The sequence below is a fragment of the Rhincodon typus genome, unplaced genomic scaffold (assembly GCF_021869965.1).
Source record: "Rhincodon typus isolate 14 unplaced genomic scaffold, sRhiTyp1.1 hic_rhity00001629, whole genome shotgun sequence".
Taxonomy (NCBI): Eukaryota; Metazoa; Chordata; class Chondrichthyes; order Orectolobiformes; family Rhincodontidae; genus Rhincodon; species Rhincodon typus.
Genome location: NW_025967267.1, coordinates 2,128 through 25,000, shown reverse-complemented (window position 1 = coordinate 25,000; position 22,873 = coordinate 2,128). Strand labels below are relative to the sequence as shown.

The 22,873-nt window shown below is 37.5% G+C and overlaps 1 protein-coding gene across 1 annotated transcript; it reads right to left on the bottom strand.

The window, feature by feature from the left end:
• Window positions 1-2,183: 2,183 nt before the first annotated feature.
• On the bottom strand, window positions 2,184-22,128 carry LOC125481298 (nuclear receptor coactivator 7-like; the record flags this gene model as incomplete). The annotated part of the gene is made up of 2 exons (XM_048592665.1): window positions 21,993-22,128; window positions 2,184-2,458 (listed from the first exon to the last, which is right to left on the bottom strand). Coding segments are annotated over exons 1-2 (322 nt in total), but the record flags the coding sequence as incomplete, so codon positions are not given.
• Window positions 22,129-22,873: the final 745 nt, after the last annotated feature.

The following is a 22,873-nucleotide window of genomic DNA, read 5'->3' as shown; positions in this document are numbered from 1 at the left end:
TATATAGGGATTTTGATGGTGGAGTCTGAGATATTGTCTGTCAGGTACGATTCTATGTGAATGATTGCATCAAGCTTTGGTATGAGCACGCAAATGTCAGTAAGGAGGAATTTTCAGGGCCATCAGGGGTGTTTGTGCTATTCTGGTATCTTGGATGATAGTAGGGAATCCTATCCAGTTTCATTGTTATTGTCAGAATGTTGTGATTAGATATAATTGACAGGCTTGCGAGAGCATTTCAATAGGGCACTTAAGACTAATCACAGTTATGGGTCTTGTCAGAGTGTAGTGATTAGATATAACTGAGAGGCTTGCTGTATCATTTCAAAAGGGCACTCAAGATTAATCAGTCTTGAGTCTGGAGTCAGAAGGTAGCCAGACCAGTTAAGGACGGCAGATTGGCCATCCTTATTAAGAGAATAAGGTGGGACTCAAACTTATATCCTCACAACATAATTTCAGTCCAGTGTCAATACCACAGCAAAACTACCTCGCATACAGAAGTGTCAAAGAGAGGTGACGTGTAATTTAAAATAAGGGGTAGAAAACCAGAAAAGTAATGCATTAAATCCAGAGTAGCAGCCAAACACAGCAAGTAGAAACTGGGAACAGTGAAGTTACATAGGCCTTGTCAAAAAGCAATTATTAGGATCAAATGTAGGGAATCCTCCCCTCTCAAGGACTACCCCCAGTTTATAAGAATATTGTTGCCACTCAGTACTCAATTATTGCTAAAGTCTGCCCCAACTGTAACTTCTCTTTTCTCTATAACATCCTTTAATATGTTCTGAAGCAGAGAACTATTGGATTTGAAATATTAATTCTGTTTGTCTCTCCAAAGCTGCCACCAGATCTACTGGGTTTCTGCAGTACGTTTTTATTTCAGATCTCCAGCTTCCACAGTACTTTACTCTCAAATATATTGCTGACTTCTGGCTCTGTGACAGCTCTCTCCACTCCTGTTCCGAATTTCTCCAATCAGGTTTCCACCACTCATAAATCAAAAAGGGCCCTCAAAAAGTTGATAGACAACATTGGTTACAACCATAATGTATCACCACAACTGGTCTTGTCTGCAATTTTCAACAAGTCCATCACACAATCCTTCTCAAATAAAGGTAAAATATTGTGGATGGTGGAAATCTGAAATAGACACAAAAAATGCTGGAGAAGCTCAGCAGGTTGGCAGTATCTATCTGTGAAGAGAGAAACAGAGATAGCATTCTTCAGAATATCTTTTCCTCCAATGTTTCTATCCCACTTGTGTCAGGAAAACTGCCCATTCTCAACTTCATTCTTACCAATCCTGTCTCTTCTTTGTTTATCTGTAAACTGGTGGCATCATCCAAAGAAAGAGTGCCAGGTTCCAAATGTTATGCCAATGCCACCCACCTTGTCTCTATAACTACAACATTTAATATAGGATGAATCAATCTTCCCATAGGGAGATCAAAGTTATTTTCTTTAGTCTGCATTTGGAACTCTAATCTCAATTCAAATTTTTTCCACTCTCCCACACCACTGTCTCAGGCTCAACCAGACTGTTAATAACTTAATTATTCTATTCAAACCAAAGAGAAATTTGGCCCTATGTTCTCCACCACAAAGAATTGCCTACGTATCCCTCTGCCTGACTGTGTGCTTCTATTGCTTCTTCAGTCCATCTTCAGCTGCCTCAAAGAAAGCAAAAGGACACCCAAATATTTGAAAAGGTTCACAAATTTCCTCCATCCCATTTTCTAGGCAGCTTATCAATCAAAATACAGAGATGAGCTCAATTGCTCAAATCTTCAAATACACATATTTTTCAAATCTGTATATCACTAACTCTCTATGAATACATTCTGATTACATTATCAGACATTACTTCTATAGTAGACTGACATTTAGAATGGCTCTCAGCATATCTTATATGGTTGAGTGCTGTAATAATGCTGTAATTCCATTTCTTTTAGTTGATTACTTAAAAATTTGATTTGATAGGATTTCAGTTAGCATTTAAAAGTATAGCAAACACATATCGTAACCAATGAGAGATAACATTACATTTACCTGCAAACTTCGTAATTCCAGATAAGGTTTGTGAAACCGATCACTTAACAACACCAGCCTACAACTTCATTTGGCATAAAAGGTACATTTTGGCTCTTAAAAGTTAGCCAATATTTTCTACAGTTACTTACCAGACAAATAAAAACTCTTAAGTTCTGCACGTCGGATTTCTTTCTTTAGAGATTTTCTTCTATTGTTTTCAACAGTATTGTCCCCTGCTTTTAAGGAGTTTTTTGATGTATCCAGAAGTGTTTCATGGTCAACCAAATGTCGTGAAGATACAGTGAAGTTTTCTTTAGAAGCACCTTCACCAGTTTGTCCTTCTATTTTATGCAGCGGTTTTTCAGCTTGGCAATCTGAAGATTCTTCTTCCTTTTGTTTCAGTTGCTTTGTTTTTTTCTTCAGCCTTAAAATAGAAATAGTTTATGAATAACTGTTAGAAAGTCAAGCTGAATTTGGATATATAGAGATTAGTTCCAAAAGTTATGATATTGTTTATTCACTGTATATGAAGGCCAAACTGATGCTGCATAGGAAATTAATATTTTCTGAGAATATCCCATCAAATCACAGATTTGAAATTGGCCTTGGATCAATATTTTTTGGTTCTAAATTTCCACTACCTTTTGCGAAATAATGCCTGCTGACATCACCCATAAATGGCTTTGTTCTAACTTTTTTATTACAACCACTTAATTGTGTAGCACAATTTTTATCCCTTTGTATCCCAGCTTTCTTCAAGTCCAACATGTCGTTGATCATTTTAATTGTTTTCTTTATTAAACTCTCCACTGGGTTCCAGTGATTTCTGTAATAGACCTTTAAATTTCTCTGGTCCTCCATAGTTTCCAGCAGTTCCATTTAGAAAATAGTTTGATTTTTATTTCTTAGGTCTCAAGAGTAAAACTGTACTTCTCCACTTTAAACTTCAATCAAATTAGTTATGGCCACTCATTTATCAAAGTTTCTTGGAAACTTTCTACTCCCATCACTACTACTTGCCATGTCACAAGAAAATTCAGTATAAAACATTCTAGATCTGTTTATGACTTGGATTTTAAAAAATGAAAAGATTAGGGCGCTCTACAAATTCCAGAGGACATTACTCATCACATCCAATAGAATAGTTCTCTCTTTTGTGAGCCTTCCGACAACTTTTCTTCAAACAGTGTCACACATTATATTACATCAACATAAGTACACCACTACAATGCAATTCACTGTCTCACTTGAAAGACAATACCTGAATAATTTACTACTCCTCCAGATATCAATCTAGATTATGTACACAACTCCTATTTGAAGGAGGAGTTGTGTCTACAATCTTCTGACTAAGATGAGGCTTCTAGCAAACATCAAATTTCAGCACTTTTCTAAACTAAGCCAAGTCAAGATGGTCGACATCGCCTGATAAACTCTTGTCTAAACAAAACATTCATCTAAGAAGTACTAAACATTTAAGCAATCAAGTACTATACAACTGTATGGTCCCGTGGGTTTAATCTGAAAAAACTCTTGATTCTAACTTGGAATAATCTGTGTGTTCTGCACCTCTATTAGTTGCTGACCCCTGTCCTGCCACAATGGGCCACTGAACTTGGAACTCAAGTATACAGTTTTAACACCATCAGCTGTGAAAATAAAGTTCATCTGATTAAACATATATGCAATCATTGGGTCCCTGTTTTCTTCTTGCACACACTTGTGCAATTTTCTTTCTCGAACCTTACTGGCGACAAACAGAAATTCATTGCCCACGATACACTGCAGAGGTTTCAACCATGTTAAAAACTTTTCAACACTTAATACCGATCACTACTACAGTAGGCTACACGAATCATGTTAACATATCATATTAAGAGTTTATTTATTAACAATAAATTAAGGCATGCATTTCACACAACACACCAAGAAACCCAATACTTCAACTCGAAATTGGAAATTGTGGCTAGCCGTGCATCAAAAAGCTAGCCATGTATGTGTTTATTGACGTTTCACTGTCACTTCCTCTACAACAGAAGTTAAAAAGTCATTCAATTGCCACTTTGGAATGCCCAGCAAATTTCCATTGTCCCACAAAATATCATGTATTTTATCAATAAATATATAATGAGGATAACAGCAAATATGTTGGCAGCTATGATAAATGCAAAAGTTAGTCTATTAAAGGAGGAGTTTCATTTAGTTAATTCAGTTTTCTAAAGCTTCTCATATTGAAATTATTTTAAATTGGAATAATGAACAATCTGCAGGTCCAACTCCAGCAACTGCATTTCATTCTGGCACTCTTCAATGCCAAATTCAAGTAAAATGAGAACCACCTTATTTCCAAATTATACCCCAGAGGAAATAATTGTTAATGCAATTGGCTCTCAACAGGACGTATGATTTATACACCCTCTGTGCAAGCATTCCTTTGCCCCACCAATCAGAATTTACTTCAGGTATCTTCAACAATATTGGTTCAAACTGGGAGACAACTGGATTATCTCTCCTCTATCCATCAACGCCTCCATTCTAGTTCTAAATTCTCCCGTAAGAGGAAGCATCCGTTTCTTTACCCTGTCACAAGATTCCTTGTTTCAATCAAATCGCTTCTTCTGAGCTCCAACAGCTACAAGCTTAGCCTGTCTAACTTGACCTCATAAAACAACGTCCCCATTCTAGGATATAGTTGGTAAACCTTCTCGAACTACCTGCAACACATCTAAGGTGACCAATACAGTGCACAGTAGTCCTCCAGGCGCATTCTCAAGAGTGACCTGTGTAACTGAAGAATAATTTCCACACTTTGCTTCAATTCCTCATGATAAATTATGATGTTTATTAGCTTTTCTAATTACTTGCTGTACATGCACCTAACCTTTTGTGATTCATGTGCAAGGATTCCCAGATTCCTCTGCATCTCCAAGCTCTACAATCGTGATTCAGGAGATGAATTTTCTTCTCCCAACATGTCAAGAGCCTTTGAAACATATTTCCTTAAAATGTCTTGGAAGCAGAGTCCTTGAATATCTTTTAAGGCAGCGGTAGACCATAAGCTGCTTTTATTCTTCCTGCCAACAATTTCACGTTTTCCCACATTAGTATTTTTTGGTAGATCTTTGCCCACTCAAATTTCCTATATCTTTCTGTGGACTCCATTTGTCCTTTTCACAACTTATTTTCCTGCCTATCTTTATGTTGTTAGCAAATTTGGTAACCATACCTTCCATCCCTTTACTGTGGTTGTTTATATAAACGTCAGCTACAATATGATTACAGTCACAAAACAGTTACAGGTGAAGCAAAGTTTTCCTATTCAGATAGAGCCATACACCACAGAAGTAGACCCTTCGGTCCAACCAGTCCATGCCGAACATAATCCCAAACTAAATTTGTTCCACTTGTCTGGTCCTGGCACATATCCCTCCAACCCTTCCCTATTCACATACTTATACAAGTGCCTTTTAAACATTTTAACTGTGTTCACATCCACCACTTCCTTAGGAAGTTCATTCCACATGCGAACCACACTGTAAAAAAAAAAATTGCCCCTCATGTCCTTTCTAAATCTCTCTCCTCTCACCTTAAAAATGTGCTCCCAGTTTTGAAATCCCCCATCCTAGGGAGAAGACAACTACCATTAACCCTATTTATGCCCCTCATTATTTTATAAACTTCTACAAGGTTGCCTCTCAACCTTTTATGGTCCAGTGAAAGAAGTCCCAGCCTATCCAGCCTTTCTTTATAACTAAGATCTTCCATACCCAGCAACATCCTGGTAGATCTCTTCTAAATCCTCTGCAGCTTAATAATATTCTTCCTGTAACTGGGTGAACAGAACTAGACACAGTATTCCAGAAGAGGCCTCACCAATATCCTGCACGACCTCAAAAATGACGTCCCAACTCCTAGACTCAAAGAACTGAGCAATGAGAGGAAACATGCTAAACACCATTTTAACCTCCCTGTCTATATGTGATGCAAACTTCAAAGAATTATGTACCTGAACTCCTAGGTCCCTCCGTTCTACAACACTACCCTATACCTTACCATTAATTGTATAAGTCCTACCTTTATTTGCTGTACCAAAATGCAATACCTCACAGTTATGCTGATTGAACTCCATCTGCCATTTTTCAGTCCATTGACCTATTTGATAAAGATTCTTTTGTAATCTTCAAAAACTTTCTTCACTATCTATTATGTCATCAATTTTGGTCTTGGCTGCAAACTTACTAACCATACCTTCTATATTCTCATCCAAAACATTTGTATAAATGACAAACAAAACAGGACCCAGAACCAATCCCTGCTGAACAGCACTGGTGACAGGCCTCCAATATGAAAAACAAACCACCACCACCACCACTCTGTCTCCTGCTGTAAAGCCAATTATCTATCCAATTGGCAAGGTCACCCTGAATCCCATGTGACCTAACTTTACTAATTAGTCTACCATGCAGAACCTTGTCAAAGGCTTTACTAAAGTCCAAGTAAACAACGTCTGCAGCTCTGCTCTCATCAATCTTTTTGGAACAAAAACAGAAGCTGCTGGAAAAGCTCAGCAACTTTGGCAGCACCTGTGAAGAAAAAAATCAGAGTTGATGTTTCGGGTCCAGTGACCTCAAATTTTTTCTTCACACATGCTGCCAGACCTGCTAAGCTTTTCCAGCAGCTTCTGTTTTTGTTCCTGATTTACAGCATCTGCAGTTCTTTCGGTTTTAATCTTTTTGGTAGCTTCCTCAAAAAACTCAATTAAGTTTATGAGACATGATTTTCCTTGCATTAAACTATGCTGACCATCTCCATTCAATTTTTGCCTCTCTAAATGTTCATAAGTCCTATCTTTTAAAATCACCTCTAACAATTTACACAAAACTGAAGTCAGACTCTCAGGTCTATAGTTCCTCGACTTCTCCTTATAACTTTTTTTAAACAAAGGTACAACATTAGCCACTCTCCAGTCATCAGACACATCACCCATTGTTATAGATGATGCAAATATTTCTGCAAGGGGTCTCGCAATTTTAGCTCTTACTTCACACAAAGATCTGGAATACATTAGATCAGGTCCTGGAGACTTATCCTCCTTTATATTCTTCGAGACCTCCAGAACTTCCTCTTCTGTAATGTGAACTGTTTTTAAGACAACAAAATTTATTTCTTTGCGTTTTCTAGCCTCTATTTCCTTCTCTACAGTAAAAACTGATGATAAACCATTTCCCATTCGAAAGCTTCAGCTGACCCTGCTTCCACCATAGTCCCAGGCAGTGTATCCCAGATCCTTAGCCACACTGCATGAAAACATTTTTTCTTAACTGCCATTGTTTACTTCGCTAATTACTTAAATACATGATCTCTGGTTCTCGATCCTTCAACCAATACAAACAGTATTTGCCTATTTACTCTGACCAGAACATGATTTTGAGTACCTTTATCAAATCACTTGTCAACATTCTTCAAGGAACACAGCCCCAACTTCTCCAATTCTTTATAACTGAAGTTCCATATTCCTGGAATAATTTTCAGGATTCTTCCTTGCGCTTTCTCTTGTACATCTTTGTTTTATATTACTTTATATTGCCTCTTACAGTATGATAGAAAGTAGGAAGAGAAAAAAGGTGCCACGTGTCAAAGCTGTAATGCAGTTGTTTTGGATTGTATTTATTTTCACGATTATATACCTGATATTTTAAGTGTCAAGGGCCCAAAAGATAAAGTTGGCATCATATCTGCTTCCTACTGCAGTCTGTAGTTTTTGGGTGGCTAGGTTGCTGATAGGTCAGTCAGTATCAGAGAAAAGCAGTCACTTTCCCACCTGCCAAACAATCTCATTGTCTGGTGGAAACTGCAATGTCTACTAACTTGAGAAATGCAAACTAAATTGGGGAACTGGGAAAAAAAAACAAACTTAATGGCTGTGATCTGTGGAATAGTGGAACTAGGAAAAAAACAGTGCACTTGCGGTACACTCCTTCCATCTGGGTCATAACAATGCATGCTTACTGCAATGGCAGGTTCAAAAAGACAGCCTTATCCTGCATCACTTCCTACAGGATCCCTTAGGTGATGACCCCTTTGAACATTCCATCCCCATCTGCTCTGTCCAGATAACATGGTGGAATACATGCTGAGCATCAGTTAAGTATTCAATAGCAATATCAATGAATCCCATCATTTTCCAGAAGGCTAGGGTTAGACTAAAAGAATAGTAACCAGATTAAATTTATGCTGCTTTTGGTGGAAAAAACAACTGGAGTGGAGTTTACACAATATAAGGTGGATGCGAAGTTTAAGCTATACTGGAATTGTTCAGCTTGGGAAATGGTTTATTCTGGAGCTCAGGTCTTTAGACCTATACTATCATGCTACAGGGACATTGCCAAAGCTTGTAGCTTTTGTATCTTGCTGCAACTGTTGTAATAGGACCATTCTGAAGATGTCATATCAATTTCAAAACATTAACAATGTTTCACTCTCCACAGGTGATGCTAGACCTGCTGAGTTTCTTCAGCATTTTCTGCTTTTACTTCAGATTTCCAGCATCCACAGTATATTGCATTTATTGCTACAGTAGTCAAATTCAAATATTTAGAAAAAAACCCTAACAAGAAACATTATACAGTCAAATGTGACTTAGTAAGAATTTTGCTGCATTTGATGTCACTTTGCTAGTGCAACACACTAGCCATTGCACTCATGACTTGAGACAAGATTCACGTGGCACAGAAGATACAGGTTCAAGGGCCACCTGCCACAGAGGAGTGCCGTAACATGTCTGAACAGGGTGGTCATTAATTTGCACAAATTAGCAGATGGATACATGAAAGATGTGTTCTTATAACCACAGTTAATTACCTGGACATACAAGGTAAAAGTACTGTCCCTATTTCTGAATCGGAAGATCCAGGTTAAAGTCCCACCTGCTTCAGAAGTGTGTAATAACATTTCTGCACAGGTCAAATTAGAATTTTGTGTTTCAATGTTGTTGGTCCAGCAAAAGGCTGACCAAGGCTGCAAGACTTCATTATCTATGATTTATCCAATTTATTAGAAAGGAGATTCAACCAAATTTAGAAGAGAAACACCTCTCATCTGTAAGCAATTTTTCACTTTTCAAAAGTCTGCAACAAATAAAAGGCTATGGCATCTCTTAGAGATGTTCCTTCTTGAAGGTTGTTTCTCTCAGCTTCACAGCATTAGTGAAACTTTTCACAAATTCACTTACCTACGGAGTTGGGAAAAAAATGCTCGTTCAATCCCATAAGAAGTTCTTCCTCAATACAGAAAGAGAAAAATCACACAGCAAGTACAAACTTGTTCATACACTCTCCTCACTCACAGAACTAACCTAAGGTAGAAGACTCCTAAAAGGTCATCAACTTGTAACGTTGACTCTACTCTCTTTTCACAGATGCTCTTTAACTTGTTGAGAATTTCCAGCATTTTCTGATTTTATTTCACAATATTCACTTTTCAATGAGAAAGCTGACAGCCCAGCGAGAAACTAAAACAAACTGTTGCGAAGTTGGGTAGAGTACTTGTGGATTGGAAGGCAGGATGTTACAAGTTGGTGTTTGTAAAATGCTATGGGGAAAGCAGTGTGAGGTCCCTTTAAAAAATGATGTGCTTTTTCCATGCTTAGAGATTCAAAATGGATGTCTGTGAGCAGCAGCAGCAGCTTGCGGGTTTGTAGGTGCACAGAGCACTCGAATTGAAACATCTGTATCAAAACGTCATACAGTTAGCAGGCCAAGCAGCAGTTTTGTTTTGTTATCAAGACCACAAGTTTGATTTTTAGCCGATCCATTTGAACCAGGCCCTTTGCTACCAAAAACTAATTAAATTTAAATCTGATCATTCTGACAACATAGGACCAATCCTATTGTAAGAAACTGATATGTCATTAAGGGTATAAAAGATGAGAGCATTTGGAAATTTGGGGTAGAGTCAACTGTCACCTGCCAACAGAACAGCTCTCAGCTCTAAAAGAATGAATCACTGGCTCTCACAAAATTTTCTAAGCCTTAGAATAAGCTCCATCTAAATTAAAAGGTACCTCCGGCACAAATAGTTAATATTCCTGACAGAAGGATTCACTGAGAAGGCTTTCCTGACAGAAGGATTCGTTGGAGAAGACACAGCACATTACAAAACACATAACCTGGCTGTAATTTCGAGAGACTAACTCAATCTTTTTTTTTTATTTTTGCTTTATATAAGTGGGACTTGTATTTATTGGAAAAGCATACCACTAGAACCTTGTCTTATTAGGGAATTGTTAGTAGTTAGAAGGGGTTTATTTGGTTTGTTAATAGTTTAGTTAATTTGTTTCCTGTTAGAGTTAGATAAATAAATTGTTCTTTGTTGATTGTAAAGGGAGTGTCAGGGATTTAGTTTTATTTAACCACTCCTTTATAACAGATTGAGGGCTCATTAAACATTTTGCACACTCCATTTTAGGAGATCATAAGCCGAGGCGCGCCTTTCTGGGTGTTTCGCTTTTACTTATCAGGAGGGAGGGGAGCAAACTCTGCTTTATAAAAAAAACTAACAACCCACAGGTAGTCAAGTTACCCAGAATTTAATTGGTTCTTGAACCAGATTTTATTCAGGGCTATTTGACTTGTCAGCAATGTTGGAGTTGTGTCACATTTTCAAAATCATTCAATCAACATTTTTGAGTTTCATAGTTTGGCACATAAAATAATCCAAAACACAAAAGCAAATGTGTTACTTGAATAATTCAGTATTCAGTTTTGAATACAGGCAAGAGTGATGGTTCTTCTGAACAAGTCCACAGTATCAATGATGACGTGGATGGTGGCACACTACTCCCCTCCCTGATACTCCGGCTCAAAATGGCAGAGTTCAGGCAGTGGCTGAGGCAGAGAGAAAGCCATCAGGAGTCAAGCAGACTGTGTAAACAAATTTTAAAAGAATGCTTTTTAAAAAAGTTATTTCAAGTACAAATACAGGAATTTGGCAGAACTGAAAGAACATAACTACAATTTTTAACTTGGTTGTAATTAAATTTCAAAAAAAAAAATTGATTAAACTTGGTTCACTTAAAGCTGCATTTTTTGGGAACATAAGTAGAGTTAAGGAATTGCTGTATAAACTATGAGGAAAACAGTGATAAGCTTCAAGAGCATATAGGTTGGACACATGAAATATAAGGCAGAGAGCAAGTAATAAATTTTGGTAGGAATAATAAGGAGTTCAACAGATACACCTGTGCACAAGTAGTTCAAGGTGTCATGAAGACAGAGAATATGTTCAAAACTAAAATAAGATACTAAAATATAAGTAAAATGCTGGAACTACAAAATACATCAGTTGACATCTACCAACAGAGAAACACAATTTGCATCTCAGGTCAGTAACCATTCATCAGAACAATAACTTTCAAAAGAGAAGCAGATAAGCAGCTGAAGGTGAAAAATTGCAGAGCTAGGGGGAAAACTAACTCCAAATGGAACTTGCGAGATTGCACTTGCAAAGAAAGCCAACATGGATATAATAAGCGGGATGACCTCCTTCTAAGTTGTAACTATTCTATGATTCTATCATTACCTTATAATACAACAGGATACAGGAATAACAGATAATTGTGACTAGCCAGGAAAGGTGAAGCCTTTCCCCATCCCCAAATATTCCTAGAAAGCTAGTTGACACAAAAGCTGGTCTCCGAGATGCATCCTTTTCTTTTGATCAATGATCTTCAATGAATTTTGTCCGAGTATTATCTCTGAAGGTGCTTGCCAATTGAATGCATGATCCATGCTTTGATTTGGACCATTATAAGCTGAGGCACTCAAAGCAGTAACCAAATGAGAAGATGAAACTGTTGAATTATTGATTATAACAGTTACAGTTGAGATTTCAGCTTTTACTTGTAGTAATAGCAACGGAATGATATTCAGTAAATGTTTCCTTTCTAAATTTACAAAGCTATTACAGCTGAATGCATAATTAAAATTACACAATTAACAAACAGCACTGGGAAGAGAGAAAAAAAGTCAATCATTGTGAACCAGCGAAGAACAAGGGTTACTAAAGTATAGGTAAGTATTATAACTACAATTTATGTGTTGGTGCATACTATTCAAACTCTCAACTGCAAAACTACTCCTTTCAAGCTTGCATGTACTAATGGTTTCTTCATAGATTTCAGAATTTGGTTAACCAATTACAAACAATGCAGTAATAATGCCATTACTAATTTCCTCAATTCCAATTAGAAGCAGCAAGAGGCGAATTGCATGAAAACAGCAACCTTACACTCATGGCTGCCTAGCCTTCCTTGGCTGTGCCTGCTACTGGATTGATTCAAACTATTTTAGGTGTAAATTCAGTAACAATTATTCATTCCCTGCAACTAAGACTTAGTATCAAGTCTAGACATTTCACAATTGTACCAGTATTTCAGCCAGTTATTTACTTAAAAATTAAATTGGGTGAGGAACAAATAAAAATAATTAGTTAATATCCACTATTATCGCATAACTCAATGATGGGCCAATAGCTTGTATAACATCAAGGAACCAGCAATGATGCAGAATAGCTGATATGATTATGACAAATGTTAATTTTGGCTCCCTTTGTAGGTATTTTACATTTCTTTTCCCCAAAGGTTAAACTTTTCCACTTATTTTAAGCACAACTTACCAGTGTAGATTTAGTGAGAGGCTGCAGAGTGAGACGTATGGTGACGTCACGAGAAGCAGCCTGAAAATTCAAAAAAATTTCATCTAAAAAGTTTTTCATCAGCAATTATCACGTACAATATTGGGAAATATGGCCTTCCATTACAAAAAACATGATTTAAGAAAATGTTCCAGTGATTGTAGAAAATATAATGCATGCTTATTACTGGCCCAGTAAGTTCTGTCCTTTTAAATGAAAAGTTCCCACTTCACAGCAAAAAGATAATACTAAATTCTGATAGCAAAGAGATTCTAACACTTAAAGCACATGCACAGGTTAAATATTATGACATTGCATGGAACATTTCTGCAACACCTACCCCAGGCCATACAAGTATTAGAAAAATAGATCGAATGACCCATAAATCATTCAAGTGGTATTCTAAAGATGTAACTGAACAATATTCAGTATTCCCCATTCACTTCTGTACTTCCTTTTATGCTTTACAGCTGCCATCATGACATCATGAACTTCTGTCTTCAGCTTGAGCTGAAGACAATGGATTGCAAAAAACATTGTCTTCTAATTATGTCACAGACTAAATGAATAAAAATGAGACAATTCGTCCTTAAGAAGGCAATCACAAAATGTATTAAAATTACAGGCAGAGGCCATGTCTCAGAAAGGCACCTTGTCAGAAACATTTACAGCAGAGCCAATGAACTCTTCACAACCTGGTTCCTCTAACTGCTTTTGTAGATTTCCTTTCTACTCGCCACAGCCCATAGCTGTAAAACAGAAATCAGGAAAGCGGTAACTGCTTTTTCTTATGCGGAGAAAGAGAAAAAAAAATTAACAAATTTAATCTGCATTCTAGAGTCAGCACTGTATTATTACTTGCAAAGACACCTGGTGTAACTTGTGAATATGAGGCAACATTACCAAAAGCACTGTTTCGATGCTTCAAATTAAAATGTACAAAATTAACAACCTCAAGACTAAGAATATGGTCCCTCTGAAAAGCAGTCACCAAACCACATGCTTTCAAAGCTGTATCATCAGGCTGGGTATGCAAAGCAATGGTATAACGTGAAGAGGCAACAGCGCCAGAAAATGATCATTTACCTAGAAGTGTTGTCAGCACTGTACATTGCTGAATAATGTTTTGACAGCATGCAGAAACTAACAAAAAAACCATTAGAACTTGAGATCAATCTAACAAAATTTTCCAGCATATGACGTTGCTATGAGGAGGGACTAATAAAATTTCCATTTTCTTTTAGAATGACAGGTAAGGAATGTGAATATCATTGTGACTTCTCACTACTGGCTGCTATCGTTCAAGTGCAGATGCAGAGAAAGAATTGCACTTGATTACAATATTTCTTCCCTGATTAATGAATTTTTAAAAATAAAAACAATTAACGTCACATTAAGGGTGCCAAACCATAAGAGGTGGGTGAAATTCACCTGACTACAAAACTGCATCCAACAGTTTATTTTTAAGAAATGAAAGAGAGAGAGAAAAAAAAATTGGACAGAAAGACGAACTGTGAATAGGCAGTTTCCCCTATGTATTGCATGAACTAATTGTAGAAGATCCACAAAAAAAAATTCTCCTGGCAGCTGACAGGGCAAGGAGGGGTGCAACATTGTCTGATACATCCCAGAAGATCTCATGAAAACGTTGCTGAACATTGAGTTCTGCCAATAACATGGAGTGCTCTGTTACAATGAGAGACACCTGAGACGGTGGCATTTGCTGGGATTTTTTGGCTGAGAACTTGCTAGCCTCTTGATCTGGGGTAAATCCTTCTTTCCTGGTACAAAACAGCAACTGTACATCCAACAGAGTCGAGCTTTGTGTTAATTATGTGGATTATATTTTTTTCCCCCATGTGGACCAGCAAAGAACAGGTGTTACCATTCTAATTGGATTTCTGATTAAGGGCCTGGGGACTGAACAAACAATTAAAGCTCAGAAGGGGGAGGGGGAAGAGGGGCAGGAGAGGGGGGGGGGGGGGGGGCGGGGGGGGGGGGGTGATGAGGCCGAAGGAGGGAGGAGCGGGAAGAAGGGACGGAGGAGCGGGAAGAGGAGGCGGACAAAGGGCAAATGCTACCTAACCAACTAGTCAACCTCTTATTCTAACGTGGTGACTCCACACTTAAGAGAGGGAAGCATCCTGTTAGAATTTTGGTTGGAATTAGATCACTTCCTCATTCTTAACTTCAAACAATACAAACCTAACCTATTCATTCAACTGCTACTTGTACGACAATGCCCTATCCGCAGAGCCAGTGTACAGAATTCTTGTTGGATTCTCTCTAGAGTAAGTATCTGTCCTTAGATGAGGAGATCAAAACTGTACACAGCACTCCAAACATACTCTCACCAATGCCCTGTATAATTGGACTAAGACCTCCAGCATGTTGTCACAAAACCTTTTATGCATTATGATTCGCCAATTTAGCATAACTGCTCTGAACATACAACTAATATACTATACAGTTTGCTACCAATTCAAAGGGGCGTTGTTGGCAGATGTGTAAATTCTCGAGATCACACTCTAAGCTGGTTGGTGGTCTTACAATGTAAACAAATGAAACTGCTGAAATATTTGAAGTGGCCGCAGAGGTTTTGCGTGCAATCACAGCTAAGGTCTCTACTTCTAACTCCTGTATAAATCAGCTGTCCATTGATTTGCAGAATAAATTGTATCACAATCAGCAAAAAGAATATTAAAATTCACAAAACATTGTTTTGCTCCAAGTGACACATATTAGTATAGCTACAAATGTTTAATATCATTTAGGTGTCCTCTGATACCAAAGCTTGCATTCACATTTGAATTGTTAAGTGCCAACAAAGGACATGCAATCAGCATCTTCAAGTGAAAATCTAACCATTTGCCATTAATGTACAAGGGCATTACCATCACAACCTGTCACAATCATCAGAGAGAGACCATTAAGCTCATTGAACAGCCTGTGCAAGCACAAATAAGCATCATTACCTAGTGCCAATCTCCTGCTTTTTCCCCCATACCCTTGCAAACTATTTCCATCAAAATAATCAACAACACTCTCTTGAATGTCTGAATTAAGGCAGTCTCTACCAAAATTTCCAGGCAGTGTACTCCAGATCCTAACTACTGACTGAAAGAAAGTTTTTCTCACATCACTTTTGATTCTTTTGAACATCACTTTAAATCTGTGCCTTGTCATTCTTTCTTCTTTCACAAGTGGGAATAGCTTCTCCCTCTCTACTATGTCCAGCCTGCTGATGATTTTGAAAATATTTATCACATCTCTTCTCAGCTGCCATCTCTCCAAGGAGAACTATCCCAACTTCTTCAATCTATCCTCATAATTGAAGTTTCTCATTCCTGGAATCAGTCCTGTAAATTTCTTCTGCTCTCTCTCCAATGCATTGACATTATTCCTATAATGTGATATCCACAATTGGACACAATACTCTGGTTGAGGTCTAACAAGTGTCTTCGACAAGTTTAACATTACCTCTTTGCTCTTGTACTCTATATCCTAGGTCACTGTATGCTTTATTAACTGCTTTCTTCACTTGTCCTGCCACCTACAATGATTTGTGCACATATATACACAAGGCCCTTTGCTCCTACACCCTTTTAGAATTGCACCCTCTATTTTATATTGTCTTTCAATATTTTTCCTACCAATGTGCATCACTTCTCTGCCTTAAACTTCACCTGCAAACTATCAGCCCAGTCCAGCAACTTATCAATGTCAGCGCTGCGATGGAACATTCTCGCCTGCCTGGAAGAGTGCAGCTCCAACAACCCAAAGTTGACACCATCCAAGACAAGACAGTCTGCTTATCAGCATCCACATCTGTCACCTTCAATATTCACTCCCTTCATCACCAGCGTGATGTGGAGGTGCCGGTGTTGGACTGGGGTGGACAAGGTCAGAAATCATACAACACCAGGTTATAGTCCAACAGGTTTATTTGAAAACACAAGCTTTTGGGGCCTCAGTCCTTCTTCAGGTGTTAGTGAGAGGGGTAGTATCAGGCACAGAATTTATAAGTAAAAGATCGAAGTTCATACGATTGATGAGGATGTACTAAACAAACCTAAGATGCTGTTAAACCTTTAATCAGTCAGAAGGTTTCAACTGATTTATATGTATATGTAAATCCCCGAATTCCTTTCAAGTCACGGTCCTGAGAGAACTAAAAGTTTTATCAGTGTAAAGAAGGGATGACATTTTAGGTCAGACAATGCATGTTAGGTGTGAGACCTTGTTTAGAACCTGTTTGTGTTTTAGTTTGGAGTCAGACTGGTTTTATTTCTAAAATAAGAATTTATAAAACGCCATATTGATTGACTGTCTATAAATTGTATGCTTTTTGAACAAAAATATGTATTTGCAAATATAAATTCACCCCATAGATTCACGTGTGTGGGTTTAATATATACATATTAATCAAATAAAACATTCTAACTGATTAAAGATCTAACAGCATCTTATGTTTGTTTAGTACAGCCTCATCAATAGTGTGAACCTTTGATCTTTTACTTATAAATTCTGTGTCTGAAACTACCTCTCTCACTAACACCTGAAGGAGGACAGAGGCTCCGAAAGCTTGTGTTTCAAATAAACCTGTTGGACTATAACTTGGTGTCATGTGATTTCTGACCTTCATCACCAATAGACAGCGACGCCTGATTGTACCACAAGAAATATGACAGCCATCTCGGCAAGGGCTTCTTCAAAGGCACCTTTCAAACCCACAACCTATACACCTAGCAGGATAAGGAAAGTAGACGATAGATAGGACTACCACTACCAGCAACCTCTTCTCCAAGCCACACACCATCCTGACGTGGGAAAAAATATTCCTTCCCTCACTAAAGTAACTAAAATACACAAAGTTCCCCAACTTACCAGAATTTTGGACCCACATTGATAGGAAGCACACACGAGGTTTCCACACTGAACAAGAATCACTATTTATTGTAAGTAATTAGATTCTAGCTAAACAAGTTAACAGTTTAAACTGTTAGCATATAATACTACGAATTTAAACTCTAATTCACTTATAAACTGCCACTTAACAACTTACACACACGAATAGGTTATGGACAGAGGGGAAAAGTCTAGAAAGTCAGTTCAGTAGTCTTGGTTCCCAGGCACTGTTTTTGAGATGATCTTCATGACTCTTCTGCTGGCCATCACATTCCTTCAGTCACTTTTCTCCAGATGCTTCTACTTGTTGATAAGGAATACGAGGTGGTTGGTTCCCTTATAAAAAGTCTCTGACTTAGCAGTGAAAGTCACAGCTTACAATGACAGTTACAGCAAAGTTAAACTGGTTTTCTTCAGGTTTACACTGAGTTTTGACTGCAGAGAGGAAGGGAGCTCCTGAGATGGTTAAGAACTGAACACTTCTCACTCTCTCTTGCTCTCTATATCTTGTTCTCAGCTCCAAGATGTTCAGTTACCTGAGGACCAACAGAGTTGTTGGCAAGCAAAAAGGTCTTTGGAAGCTGGTCACTAGTCCATAAACCAATTAACTCCTTGTTGCTAGCAAAAACTCATCAGTACATCCCCCCAGCTCGAAAACGTCTTCAACTCTAATCAGTACTGGTTCAATTGCTTGCAATGGATTTCAGATTACTTGTTTTTTTTCAAAATGGCAGCTACCCTTTTGAACACTGGCTTTTAAAACAGCTCTCTCTCATTTCAGTCTCTAATTTGCAGAAACACAAAATAAAAAAAGGCATGATCTTTACACGATTGATCTCTTCCTATGACATGCCGCTTTGACCAGGCTGTTGTGAACTCTCATGCAGTTGGATGTCAAATTTTGTTTGATGATGCTCCTAGTTGCTTCATACGATCGTGCTTCTATTTTAAAGGTGCTACATGAATGCAGATCATTAATGGAAGTACACAAACTGGAGCAGTTATACTTTGCCCTTCTCTAATAATCCTTCCAATTATTTCGGAATAGGCTAAAGCAACCAACCAACAACGACAAATCCTCAAACAATATGCCCAAAACACACAGGAAACCCACAACTTCTACCAAATGAAAGAGATACCACCAGAAGACCATCTGATTTACAGCATTCCACAATGAATCCAGTCTGGTTGCTGACGTATAATGATACAACACAGAAGAAGAACAATCAGCCTATGTTAGCTCCTTAAAAGGACTAGCTAATTAGTCCCTTGCTCTTTTTCCAACAGCCCATCATTTTCTGCCCCGAACTGTTTATCCAATGGAAGCTATTATTGAGTCTGCTCCCACTATCCTCTTTCACAATATATTTCGAATGTGAACAATTTACTGAATAAAATAATTTGTTTTGTGTTACCTTTGGTTCTTTTGCCAATTACCTTAAAATCCTTGGGTTTTCAACCCTGACACCACCAGAAAATGTTTTCCCTCTTAATCTATTTATGTTTCATTATTTTGAATCCCGCTATGAAATTTTCCTTTAAACTTCCCTGTTCCCAGGCAACCACCTCAGTTTCTCCAGTCTCTCCTCAAAGCTGAAATAGTGTTCAGCTTCCAGTGGACCACAGTAGCAAGTCTTCTCAGCATACTTCCCTTGGACTTGAAACTGTTACTATAGCGTTACGCTCCTAACTGGATGTAATATTCCACTGACACCAAACTAATTATCTATAAAATTTTAGAATAAATTACTTGCTTTACATCTTCTGCCTGTATTTATGAAAGCAATGGTTCTTATGGATTTAAAACAGCTTTCTCAATGCAGCCAGCCATTTTCAAAGACTTGTATAAATGCACCCAAGTCGCTGCAGCATTTTTATAATGGTACCATTTAGTTTGTATCGCTTCTCATCATTCTTATCAAAATTCATCACCTCAAACTTCTCTGCATTAAATTTCATTAGCCATGGGTTTGGCAATTTCACCAGTCTATATGCTGTTCACTGTTTACCGCTTTTCCAAATTTTGCTTTACAAATTATTCCCCTCATACTGAAGTCCAAGTCACACTGGCATAGTACAAATGTACCAGAATAGCAGTTCATCTATTATTCCTTAATTCTAACCAAATAGTTTTGTGACATGTAACTTCATCTATATTCCATACGGTACATCCTTACTTAAAAGTTGCAGGTGTGTTCTTGGAGATCATGACAAAGTGAAATAACACTGAAAAATTAAAAGTTAAAATCTGAATTGGACTTTTCCAGGCAAGAAATATCCAAAGGATCCTATGTATGTTGTGAAATTATACTGTACATGTGCAGTTACTGGATGAAATTCCTGAAAGAAATACTTTGTAAATATTTAATATAGAAAATTATTGTGTGAAGTCAAATTATATAACACTCATCAGCCTCTCTTTCTTCATATGCAGATACTTAGGGTTTGGGAATGACTCACTTCCACTTCAATTTGCCATCAGCACTGCCACAGGTGGCCCAGGTGTTGGCTGGAGGATCAGATAGATGAGTTCTTTGGAGGTTTTTGCATATGGTCTGCTGTCAGGGAATGCTCCTAACAAAGTCTCTGTTCAGTGCCTTCCTGAATGAACCTTCTCCCATTTTGGTTAGTCACGACAAGTTGGTAGATATCTCCAATCTCTTCAGAAGGTTATTGGAACATCCCAAAAGTGTTTCAGTGGAGGTGACTGTGAGCAATCAACATCTCAATAGCATGTTGGCTTGCTAGCTTCAGCTTTGTTCACCAGCTATAATAGCCTCTCTGCTTCACCAACTGCAAAAGGTGAAAAAGGACCTGACTTGGTGCTCCAAAGTTAAACAGAAGATTGCAGAGTCATGGTCCAAAAGACCAAGTACTACACGTAGTATTCTCAGCTAAATGAGCCCAAAACAAAGAAAGGAATTTTACCCGCTGTAAGTAGCAAATCTCCCTCTCTCTGACTTTAAAAAGAGCTCCTTTTTGTGGTTTGCTTAACGTGAAAGAAAACCTCAGTTCAGAATGATACCAAACAGGCCAACCTTACAGACAAGAAGTATAATTGTGAAAGAATACGTAATGAGAAAAAACATGAAATAGTATACAAAACAATATTAAATTTAAACTGAAGATGCAATTTAGAATACCAATCTTAAAAGCATTGAAACTTTAAAGCAGGGTAACTCAACACAGGCCAACTTAAAACGGGGACTTATTGTATGTATAAGGACAAGGGGGATCACTCTCCAATGTGGTCAAACTTAGAGAAAAAAATCCATCCCCTCCATCACCACCTCCACAATGGAGAAACTGCACAATTTCTTTCCTTTGGCATAAATTGACAAACAAAACCCAATCCCCAATAACGAAACTTATTGCTTTTCTTTGTTTCAAAGAAATAATTTTATAACACCACTCAATAAGGAAGACACAGTTCCACACAACTTTTATTGCCTTCTGCTGATCTCCAGTTTCCAAGCCCTCATGTTGACTTCTCCACCAACTCCACTATTGATCAAGTTATCCCAGTGCTTTCTAATAGGTTTGATCTAAATACTGATTGTGTACAAGATCACAAGATAGTACCTAACATTTATGCAACTCTTAAAATATAAAGGTCGAATGTTATTTCCTTATGCGCTTTTTATGGATAATCTTATGTACATTTAGTTTAATAAATGTCTTCCAATAGACACTGTACTAATGTATGCAGTTATATAGCTTATAGATTTCTGATCTAAAAATTCATTAGTGGAAAAGAGTCTAGAGCTTAGTAATGCTAAAACATCAAAAATAGAAAGTTTGAAAAGACCAGTGCTCACAACACAGCCACTACCATTGGAACAAGCGCAGCAATTCACATTCATAATATGAGCTAACACTTCTGGGGTTTGGTGGCAGGGTATTATTATGCAACACAGATATCCTTTATTGATTTTTTTTTTCCACAATGCAACTGCCTAAGGATCATTTCATTCCAAAATAGTTTGCACCACTCACCAATGCAGTCATTCACCTCCAGCACAAATATCAAATGTCACAAATAAGAAAGTAAATAAAGAACAAGAATTACTTCCCCGCAAACCATAAAATAACCAATGACATAAGAGTCATTGCATCTTATTAATGCCAATCTTCTTTCTTATTCTCTGTAAAACAGTTATCTTTCAGACAGTTAAGGAGTGGTCAACAAGCTCAACCCATCTACAGTTAAGGCAAAGCAAGGAAATGCTCGTGGACAAGCATTTCCATTCTGTAGATATTTTCATAATGTTTGCTTCTGCTTTAAATCCTTTTGAATAAATGATAAACACAGTACCATGCACAAAAAATTCCAAAAATAAATAACTGAAAAAAGTTACCTGGCAAAATAACCTGGTCTTCTCTTTTTCAAATCTTTAGTCTCCATGGTAGAATATTTCAAAGCTGATTACTTTTCCCTTCCGCGCTGTTCAATAAATGGCTTTTGTTTCCAGTTTCATGGCATCTGCACAGGAATGGTGCCTGTAATAACATAATCTTGTGACTCAGACTGCTTCACAAACAGAATGATAGCTGGTACTTGTTGTTTACCTTGAGATGAACAAGTTAAGATTTCCAGTCACATGCTTTATTATGTAAAACCCTCTAATGTTCGTTTATTTTAATAGATTGTGCAACGCAAAGCATTTTTCACATTGCACTAATTGAAGATAAGCGATATAAACTAAACATTAGCATCAACAAAGTCAATTTACTTCAATTGCCATTGGCACACCACCACCAAAAATAGGCAGTTATTTTCACTAAACACTTTATGGGAGCATTAACTCCTAGAGACCGAGATCCCACTGGCTAATATGAAAGGAGGGGCTTTCAAGATGCAAGGATCCTTGCAGAAGTAATAGCCTTAATTGCAAAGGAGTCCAAAGCGCATTCTGAATTATGAGGGCAGGGTAAACATTCTACAGCAATTTCCAAATTCAAACTTAAAAAGCATCAAATTGTCGATGGTTAATAAGAGTGGTATGAAGTAGTTGCAACTTAAATGCGGGAATCACATTTCAAAGAAAACAGACAGTATGGATGTTACTGAAAGAAAATCAATGATACTGGTTGAAGTGGATTTTGAAGTAACCAATTCTAACAAATCTCTCAAATAGCTATGGGAGTGCAGTAGCTGGAAGAGACATTAAAAAAAAAAGAAATTATTATTAAGTAAAACTGATTTTGTGATGTTTTGTCATTGTCTATTGCCTGCCGA